Raw genomic sequence first — 10,692 nt, forward strand, 5'->3', positions numbered from 1 at the left:
CTTAGAGACCAACCAATTTATTTGAGCGTAAGCTTTCATGAGTTACAGCTCACTTCATCGGATGCATAAAGTGGAAAGTACAGTGAGGAGATTTTATATATACACACAGACCATGAAAAAATATACATTGTAAGGAGAGTGATCACTGTACTTTCCACTTTATGCATCCGATGAAGTGAGCTGTAGCTCACGAAAGCTTATGCTCAAATAAATTGGTTGGTCTCTAAGGTGCGACAAGTACTCCTTTTCTTTTAACATTATGAAAATCCCCCACTTCGTCACACAGGTTGCCTAGAGAGGATGTGGAATCCCCATCATTGGAGGTTTTTAAGGACAGGTTGGATAAATACCTGTCAGGGATGGTCTAGGTTTACTTGGTGCTGCCTGAGATCAGGGGCTGGACTTGATGATCTCTTGAGGGCCCTTCTAGCCCAGCATTTCTATGGCTCTATGAATGGTGAAAAGGACGTTAGAGGCACTTACAGACTAAACGCAGACACTTATTCCTGTCCAACAGACGTCCTCAGCTGATGATGGCAACAGCACGACCAGCTGCGAGTAGACCCGGCCATTTACCGTGTTATAATCATGACATTCGGCAGGAAAAAAAGCCGTCCCCACCACAGACGCATGAGCAGTTACTGCTGACAGACCTAGCGCCCCGTCCAGGGTCTGCAGACCGCACCGCTCAGCCAGAGGACGGCGCCCACACTGAATGGGGCAAACACTGAACTCTGACTAACAGAGTTTTTATCCATTAAAATGTTGGAAATTATTTTGTGCAAATAAAACATTATTACAGAAAACTATGACATCTGAAAAGCAAAACGTGGTTCAGTGAGCAGAGAGACGAGGCCGGAAATCCCACACGGGACGCTCTAAGTGCCAGAGGAAAGCTAGATTGGTTCTTGTAGGGAGATAGAGCAGAGCTCATCCGTCTTCCTCTCGGGGGTCCCCTCAGGCCGTGGCACGGACTCCACCAGGCTCAGTTAAGCTGCAGAAGTTAAACACAGGCAACGTCTGTCAAAGGGAACCTGCCCTCATGTTTTGCAATGACAGTGCATGCTGCGGTCGCCCGAGTGGCTGCAGGGTTCAGTGGACAAAATCTCTAGCCCCGCTGACAAAGCTTGTAGCTCCAGGGTCAGAGACCCGGGTTCCTGGAGCCCCAAGTGCTGGGCTCTGTCCCTGCTGCTTCCTCCCTGCAGTTCACTGGAGACTGTTCTCTGAAGCAGCTGGAGTTATCCTTGCAAAAGCTGAGCTCAGCCCACGCTGTACCAGCAGCCACAGAGAAATCCCTCTCACTAGAGTCTTTCACACCTAAAGTCATCGCAGAGAAAACAAGGGGGATTTGGCTGCAAACCTGTTCCTGCACCCCAGTGTGAATAAAAGGGAAATAAGAGATCCCAAACTCCCCTGTTCTGCTCCTTGGGGCTGGTTTGCTAGAGGGGACGGGCCAAGGAGACTCAGGGTCCAATGACTTGGACTAGGTCTCTCTCTCCAGAGGCCTCAATGAGAGCAGTGAACCCCTAGGCTAGAGCCCCCGTCACTTACCCTGGGCAGATAGGTCAGAGCCATTAGATCCTTGGTCGTTTGCTGTGCAGAGGAGGAGGAGAAGAGAGAGTATATTAGCGTCTCTCACAGGACAGGATTCCAGCGTAGTTAGTAGATACGGGGACTCCTATCCAAAGGGAACAGTCATCACCTGACTCTTCCCGAGCAGTGAGCTGGTTGGTGCAGAGACCAGCCTACAGGGCAGCTGCCCAGGATTTCCATTATTCACGTGGAAAAAACATCACCACTGCAGGGGGACAGCACTGCTCTGTGCTCTTCATGCCTCGTCAGAACGGGAGCCCAGACTACTCAACATTCAACGGCTGGCAAAGCAGGAGATGCTGGGCTAAGGATATGCCTGCCAAACAACCTCAACTCCGCCTCCTTTGGTCTGTGCCCAGAGGGGTCCCTCACGCAGACCACAGACGTCACCCTCCCCCCGCCAATGAACAGCAATTCCCGCCTTAATCAATGGCACTGCACCGAACAGTGTGGACGGTATGAAGAGGAATGCAGATTTGGGGCGGTGCTGGGCACACAGACAAGGGCAAGTTTGGTTTGGCATGGTGCTGGTCTATTCCTTGTTCCTATTCCCAGACCCACTGGGGCAGAGTTTGAGTTGCGTGGGAAGCATCATAATTAAGACCTTACCAAATTCATGGTCGGTTTTGGTCAATTTCAGTCACAGGATGTAAAAAATTGTCATTTTCATCATTTCAGCTATTTAAATCTGAAATTTCACAGTGTTGTACCTGTAGGGTCCTGACCCAAAAAGCGGCTGGGGGGGCAGCAAGGTTATTGTCGATGGGTCACGGCATTGCCACCCTTACGTCTGCGCTGCTGCTGGGGGGGCACTGCCTTCAGGGCTGGGTGCCTGGCCAGCAGACACCGTTCTCTGGCTCCCCAGCTCTGAAGGAAGCACAGAAGTAAGGGTGGCTATACTGTGATCCCCTCCAATAACCTTGCAAACCCCCTCCTCCCCCCACAACCCTCTTCTGGGTCTGGACCCCCAGTTAGAGAAATGCTGTTCTCCCCTGTGAAATCTGTATAGATTTCATGGTCCGTGATGCGTTTTTTATGGCTGTGAATTTCGCCATAATACCTCTGCATATCCTGGTTTGCCAACCTTTGACTTCTGGGAATTAAACACTCCCATTCCGAAAGGACACAGGGAGCCCAGGGCAGGGCTGAGCACCTGCCACCTTAACTCCCCATTAACAAAGTTCTTGCATGTGAATTTCTGTTGTTCTGGAGTAACGAGGAGGAGGGAAGGAGGCAAGACTGAGGGCCAGCTGCAGGAGGAAGGGTGGTGCTCTGCGGAGGTTTTGTTGGCACTTCTCAAACCGCCTCCGTTACCTGCTGGGGGACCCCTGAGAGCATAGAGAGAGAGCTGGATGACTACCCCCTAGCAGGGCCCGGCAGATCTGTGCACTTTATACTGGCTCTTCATACCAGACATTAGAGGGCCTCAGATGCAGTCGATAATTGATGTAAATATTTCCCATAGTTTTAGTCTTGATCCTGTTGGTAAAGCTAATTACAGGAGACAATTGAGGAGGGGATTTGAACTTGTTATCATCGAGGTGACAGAGTGGTGCTGATCTGAAGTCAGTGGAAAGACTCCCATTGGCTTCAAAGGCTTTGGATCAGGCCCAGATTTCACAAGCACCAAACCAACTTTCAGGTAAGTCAAAAGAAGTGTAACATTAAAAGCAAGTCAGACACCTTCAGGGTCACACTCAGCCACACACAGCACAGCTCTAGGGGGATAATAATTCAGCCCAAAACCACCGGATACATTCCTGACTATCGCCTTGTCTACACTACTAAAATTGGGACCCATGCCCGCAAGCCATGCAGTTCCACCAGAGAGAGCAGGGGTGGAGCAATTGAGGAGATGGGGTTCAGGTGTTTTTAACCCTTGTATCATCTAGGACTTCCTCGGAGCAAGGTTAGAGAACATGTGTCTACAGCCACTCTACACTGCTGAAGAAGACCTCTGCTGGGAAAACAACACAGCAGGGCACAGATTATCCAACAAGTTCTTGGAATGTATTGGAGACAATTTTTCTTTCAGAATGTGGAGAAAGCTATGAGGGGAGAGGCTGTTCTAGATTTGGTTTGACAAATAGTGAGGAACTGGTTGAGAATTTGAAAGTGGAAGGCAGCTTGGGTGAATGTGATCATGAAATGACAGAATTCATGATTCTAAAGAATGGTAGGAGGGAAAACAACACAATAAAATAATGGATTTCAAGAAGGCAGACTTTAGCAACTCCCTGAGTTTACTAAGGTAAGATCCCATGGGAAGCAAGTCTAAGGGGAAAAACAGTTCAGGAGAGTTGAAAAGTTCTCAAGGAGACATTATCAAGAGCACAAGTGCAAATTATCCCACTGCACAGGAAAGAAATGAAGGATGGCAAGAGACCACACTGGCTTAACCAGGAGATCTTCAATGATCTAAAAATCAAAAGAGTGTCCTACACAAAGTGGAAGCTAGATCAAACTACAAAGGAAAACTGTAAACAAATAACACAGGTATGTAGGGGGGAAATTGGAAAGGCCAAGGTGCAAAATGAGATCAAACTAGCTAGAGACATAAAGGGTAACAAGAAAACATTCTACAAATACACTAGAAGCAAGAGGAAGACCAAGGACAAGGTAGGCCCATTAGTCAATGAGGAAGGAAAGACAATAACAGAATATGTGAAAATGGGAAAAGGGCTAAATGACTTTTTTGTTTCAGTTTTCACCCAAACGTTTCATAGTGACTGGATGTCTAACATAGTGAACACCAGTGAAATTGAGGTAGAATCTGAGGCTAAAATAGGGAAAGAACAAGTTAAAAATTATTTAGACAAGTTAGAGGTCTTCAAGTCACCAAGGCCTGATGAAAAGCATCCTAGAATAGTCAAGGAACTGACAGAGGAGATATCTGAGTCAATAGCTCTGAAAAGTCATGGAAGATGGGAGAGAGGACTGGAAGAGGTGGTTAAGCACTGGAATAAATTGCCTAGAGAGGTTGTGGAATCTCCCTCATTGGAGGGTTTTAAGAGCAGGTTACTCAGGGATGGTCTAGATAATATCTAGTCCTGCCATGAGTGCAGGGAACAGGACGAGGTGTCCTCTTGAGGTCCCTTCCAGTCCTACGATTCTATGGTACTAGAGCAATAGTTGGAGATTTCCCTAAAATCCTCAGTGTAGACAAGGCCTATGAGTGGGAGCGAGGATCTCCTGTCAGTGCTTCCAGGCTAAAATCCACAAGCAAATACTGATGGCCGTTCAGAGATGGCCACTTGAAAAGAGGCGATGGGTCTCTTGTCACTTACCCTGAGCTACAGCATAGCCATCTCCCTTCTTCCCTGCAGAGAGAAGGCAAATTTCAGTGAACGCAGCTCCCAAGGCAGGAACCGACTCTGATCTGTGTCCACAGCTCAGAAACCGGGCCCCTGGCCCAGCACAGCACCCTGGCGCTCAGTAATGGACTCAAGGTCCCAGGCGCTGACAATTGGCAGGAGAGAAAGACACAATGAGACTGTTTCCAAAGACCTCGGCGCACTGGGTGCTGAGCTCTTTGGAAAACCTAGCCCCATATAAACTGTGACCCGCACCCAGTTTCTGGGTCTGGCCCTCCAGCAGCTCCCATTGGGGGTCATTAGCTCAGTCCCGCAATGGGGCAGTTACACCGTACTGACACAGGCTCCTGTACTGCTGTTGCCCTTAGGCGGGTGTGCAGGGCCCGGCAAGTCCAGAGAATCCCCCCATCCCAGGCTCTTTACCTGGGCGTTTCTTTTTCCAGACGACTACTCCGATTATAACGCCAACCAGGACAACTGCAGTGACAACTCCAGCCACAGTGGGAATCAGATTATTTGGTTCTGAAATGGAATGGAAAGAATGATCAATGGGGAAAAATCCCCCTCCCCCCACCTCTAAAATCCCCCTTTCATCCTACTGCAGGGATCCGTCAGTCAGCTCCCCAAGTTAGGGCTGAGTCCTGCAACCCTCCACCCCTTCCACTGCAGCCACCATGCATTGCACCCCACCATAGGAAGTCCTGGACACAGTCTCTACCACTTCAAGTCATAATAAATATTTAGTACTTAAACTCGAAGACTTTTATAACATTAACCAATGCTCAGAACTGTGGGAGAGCATGGATGTCAGTATCATCCCTGCACGGGAAAGGGGGGAGACTTGCTGAAGATCACACAGTGAGGCAGTGCAAGAGCCAGGAATCGACCCCAGGAATCCTGGCTCTCAGCCCCTCCTGCTCTAACCCCCTAACCCCAACTCCCCTTCCAGAGACAGAACCCAGGAGTCCTGGCTCCCAGCCCCTAACCCCCCTTGACCATGCTGACTTTCATGACTTATGGAACACAGTCCCACTGTGGGAATCTGGTGCCAAACTGGAAACTGACTTCAAATCTCTGGATTTCTCTGCCATGAATGGAGTTACAGACACAATGCGTGTTTTTTGAGGGGACAGGAAGTGAAGAGGGGAAGACAGAAATATTAATACCTTTTTTGGTTTATATAAACCTGTTAAACCCCGTGTTCTGTATACACTTTCAGTTTCATTAATCAGCTTCTCCTGTTGTCTGAAAGAGCCACATGATAATACAGCAAAAAGAAAAATATTTCGAAGAGAATAAGGAAATGTGGGTTATGACACAAAAATTGGCAGGGGACGTAGTAGCAGGATTTTGATGTGAAACCATCTGCTGACGAGAGTCCCGGTGCAGGCTGCCCTCTCAGAAATTGTTTGCACTTCCAAATGCTGCATTTTTCCACATCCCATTTAACCAAGCAAAAAGATGGCTGGAAGGCAACTCCATCTGTAATAAATTATTCCTAGACTTCCTTGTGCTAGGGGCATAGGAGTCTCTCCCCCATGATGCAGGGCTCTAATCTGCCTCCTCGCTCCATTCCAAGGCCATACCTCCCTTCCAGCATCACTGCGCACAGAAACAAGCTGCTCCCAACATTAAACCTCTCTCTCTGGCCACATGGGCAAGAATGAAGGGCCCGTAGAGCCATGTTTCTGAGAACCTGCTGAATCAGAGGACCGGAAGGGACCTCGAGAGGTCATCTAGTCCCGTCCCCTGCACTCATGGCAGGACCACAAGTGCATGAAGTTGAGACCGATGTGGAAGTATATAAAGGGAATTTGGATGCAGGCCTCTGAAATGAACAGAAGTCAGGCTAACTCTAGCTTTAATAACGCAAGATTTGTAGAAGTGGGGATAGTGCAAAGCGAGTGGAAAAGAACTGTGAAAGAGGCTGTTGTGACCTTGTATTAGATAAGAATAGAACATAGACTATAAGAGAAATTGAGCAAAATGAGATATCATGAAGGAATATGTATAAACAATATGCAGCTGTTGCTTATTATTGTCTGTAATAAAGGTATAAATACTTGCTCTAATTGTTTATCTTTAGAGAGACCTGCCTAGGTGTGGGAAACCCTGTGTCCTAGGGCACTCTCTCCCTCTGTGCAATTGCTTGAGATAATAAAGTGTATCTGACTTGCTGCACCCAACCTGAGAGTGAGAACTGTGTTTTTCTCTGACACCGGGCTGCAAGCTGAAGCAAGACCAATTCTGTCTGGAAATAAGGGGCAGATTTGAGCTTCCCCTGGGATGTGGTAAATTCTCCATCCCTTGGAGACTTTACATCTGGAATGGGCATCTCTTTCTGAAGGATGAGCTCTAGTTTGCTCACAGATGACCAGACTGGATGCTGGGGTCCCTGGTGTGATTCCCCCCTGCCCTGGGCTATGCAGGAGCTCAGATCAGATGATTAAAATGGTCCCTTCAGGCCTTAATGTCTGATTACTCATCTTCTCCCTTCAGAGACACTGTATTGCTGAGATGTATTGAACAGCCCCAGAGGCAGCGAACTGGAGAGCAAGACATGAGCCCCAGGCACTGTGGGTCCCAACTCTAGCACAAGAACTTGACTGCAGAGGGACAGGGCCAAAGGGGACAGGGCCTCACAGACCCTGAGGAAATTCCAGCTTCAGCCTAGAAATCCAAATGAGAATTTTTCAGGGGTTGAGTTTAACGGATTCCCCCTCTCCCACAAGGAAAAAAGAGACACACACACAAATGCCTTACCCCAGGAGACGGAGAGTGACTCTGATAGGCTTTCATGCTCCACGTGACATGAATAATGGCCTTTGATCTTGGGATCAATCTCCATTCTCACCCAGGTCTGGTAGGTCCCGTCCCCACTGGGTAGGATGCCTTCAGAGTAGGTCTCTTGCTGTCTGCTCTCCCCATTTCTCAGCCAGGTCACGGTGATGTCCCAGGGGTAGAACCCACTGACCTTACAGGAGAGGGTGGTGAGGCCGTCATGAGATGACCTGTCGCTCACTCTAGCTGTTGGGCGCACTGGGAAAAAGAAGAAACTGAAGTTAGTTATTTTCAAGCTCTAATCCAGGCAGCCTTTGCTGGAGCTTTGCAGCATGAAATTCTGAGACCCCAGGAGTGGGAGAGGACGAAAGTCCATGAGACGGAATCCCTCTGATGAGAGAGAGCCACCATGTTAGAAGATTCCTGTGCCCAATTCACAGCATCAGCAACGGTGAACCCCCAATCCAGGTCCCTGACCTGGCCTCTGCTCCCAACCACAGTGACACAAGTACCTTGAAAGGCTTCACTAAGCTCCAGATACAGGTGTCAATCATATGCTAGGTTTGTGCCCATCTCCTCTCAGTCCCTGGATATGAAAGAGAGAAGAATCTTGCCCTGGCCAGGGACCAAAAAAATGAACTGGATAAAATGACCAATTAAAGATGGAAAGGGCCCATTAAACAAAAAGTGACAGTGCTAAATTGCCCCTCAAATTAACTAATATTAATTGGCTAATTTCTTGTAGGTTGTTACCAAATCTATTTACCCCAATATTATGGATTTCAAATGCATTTACTCTTACGCTGAAAAATCAGTTTCCCAGCCTGTTGGCACTGAAATATACATTAGACTGCTGTGTATGGCTTTTACTTCTTGGCATTTGTAAAGATGGCAATTGACAAGATAATGTTCTGCTGAGGTTCCTGAGAGAAATAAGTAACTAGTATGTTGCAAAAAACTGGGTACAAATTTCAAGTAACTTTGAACAGCAAGTGCAAACTGTTTGGGAAGGGAAAGATTAGGGTGTGTAATGATGCTAACTAATCTGGGAAATGTGTGTACATGGTAACACACAAGGTACATATGTGGGTAATAGCGAGTTAACATTTTGAAGCAGACTACGCTGCAACTGTCCTCCTGAGTCGGAGTGGTAAAGCATTTAACCTCTTCCCTTCTATGTTTGTGCTGATTAATCTTTACTGAAAAAGCGTTGATAAATTTGAGTGTGATTATCAGATGTCTTATTGATAAAAGAATCAAGGAATAAGTAAGAGGGTGTTGCAGCAAAGGTAGGTCTTGAGGGGGAAAACTTTAAGGTCAAGGGGTGCCTTCTTCCAGATTAGTATGGGGAGGGCAATTCCACACGTAGGGGATGGCATGGAAGAAAGCACATAAATGACTGTGGGAGAAGTTTGGACAAAGGCAACAAGAACAAAGCTACCGTCATTGGTGGAACACAGGGGCTGGGGGTAACATAAGAAAATATGATGGTGCAGACAGTGGATGAGGAAGAATTACATGGTGAATGAAGCTGGTGTCCAGAGAAGCGGTGGCTCTTCCATAATTAAGCAAAGTGCTCTAACATGCACACACATTGGCAGATTGCCTTGATAACTGCTGTGTCACACCAGGGGAAGAGCTAGAATGTGTGCTGCAAATTTGGGCTCATTTGATCAGCTTCTCTACAGTGAGCTGCTTTTAACATTTTCAATTTCTTATCTTTTTTTCCAGCAGCGCTGGCGGGGAAGGGGTTGTTTCCCCACCCATCCCTGGTGCAAGGTTCGCTGAATTGCCCCTTACTGCCCTGCTCCATTTTGGAACTGGGGCTGGGGAATGGAGATGTAACTTGTATTGACCTCTTGGGTGGGGCTTGTCCCACATCTTACCTTTCCTCTGCAGAGTCTCCTTCCCGTACTCTAGAGAACTCCTTAGCCAGGGAATACATTTCTCCTCCAGGTAGCGTTTCCACCGCTGGTTGTCAAGTACTTCAGCATCCCATCTCCTCTTGGAGATCTGAGCCCCAATATCTGCTGCTACCCAAGTCATGGTCTCCTTATCGAAGGTAAGAAAGTCGCATCCGTCATATGAATCCTGGTAAAACCCCCAAGTGGTGTTGTCTTCCCGGAGATCACAGCCGTACATCGTCTGGATAATGTGAAACCCTGAAACACAGCTGAGGTTCAGCAGCAGCCTCTCTCTGAAATCTCACCAAGACCCCATTGCAGGTAGACCACTGGGTCCTCCCCTTGCTACTGGGCCCTCCCTCCCCTGAGAAATGGGGTTCCCACTTATGCTGCTGGGTCCTACACCCTCCCAGCTCCTTTCAGGAGGGAAGCCAAACCCACAGGGGGCCCACGCTCCATCTGTTGGGTCTTTGTACACTAAAGACCCCCCACTATAGAGAGCTCACAACCTTCAAGGATCACCTCACTGCTGTTTGTTCTTGTATGTTCCCTGTAGGGAGTGCAGGGTGGCACAACCCCAAAGGGAGTACTCTGGATATTAATAGAATCATAGAATATCAGGGTTGGAAGGGACCTCAGGAGGTCATCTAGTCCAACCCCCTGCTCAAAGCAGGACCAATCCCCAACTAAATCATCCTAGCCAGGGCTTTGTCAAGCCTGACCTTAAAAACTTCTAGGGAAGGAGATTCCACCAACTCCCTAGGGAACGCATTCCAGTGTTTCACCATCCTCCTAGTGAAAAAGTTTTTCCTAATATCCAACCTAAACCTCCTCCACTGCAATTTGAGACCATTACTCCTTGTTCTGTCATCTGCCACCACTGAGAATAGTCTAGAACCATCCTCTCTGGAACCCCCTTTCAAGTAGTTGAAAGCAGCTATCAAATCCCCCCTCATTCTTCTCTTCCACAGACTAAACAATCCCAGTTCCCTCAGCCTCTCCTCATAAGTCATGTGTTCCAGTCCCCTAATCATTTTTGTTGCCCTCCGCTGGATGCTTTCCAATTTGTCCACATCCTTCTTGTAGTGTGGGGCCCAAAA

General features: G+C 47.9%; 1 protein-coding gene across 1 annotated transcript; it reads right to left on the reverse strand.

The window, feature by feature from the left end:
- Positions 1 to 220: 220 nt before the first annotated feature.
- On the reverse strand, positions 221 to 9,861 carry LOC311519368 (class I histocompatibility antigen, F10 alpha chain-like). Its single transcript, XM_084625796.1, has 6 exons — positions 9,575 to 9,861; positions 7,671 to 7,946; positions 5,331 to 5,429; positions 4,881 to 4,913; positions 1,552 to 1,593; positions 221 to 994 (listed from the first exon to the last, which is right to left on the reverse strand). The coding sequence occupies exons 1-6, from the start codon at positions 9,828 to 9,830 to the stop codon at positions 990 to 992; spliced, it is 711 nt and encodes a 236-aa protein (XP_084481922.1). The 5' UTR covers positions 9,831 to 9,861; the 3' UTR covers positions 221 to 989.
- Positions 9,862 to 10,692: the final 831 nt, after the last annotated feature.

This window comes from Lepidochelys olivacea, assembly GCF_965140295.1.
Source record: "Lepidochelys olivacea isolate rLepOli2 genome assembly, chromosome: 4".
NCBI lineage: Eukaryota > Metazoa > Chordata > Testudines > Cheloniidae > Lepidochelys > Lepidochelys olivacea.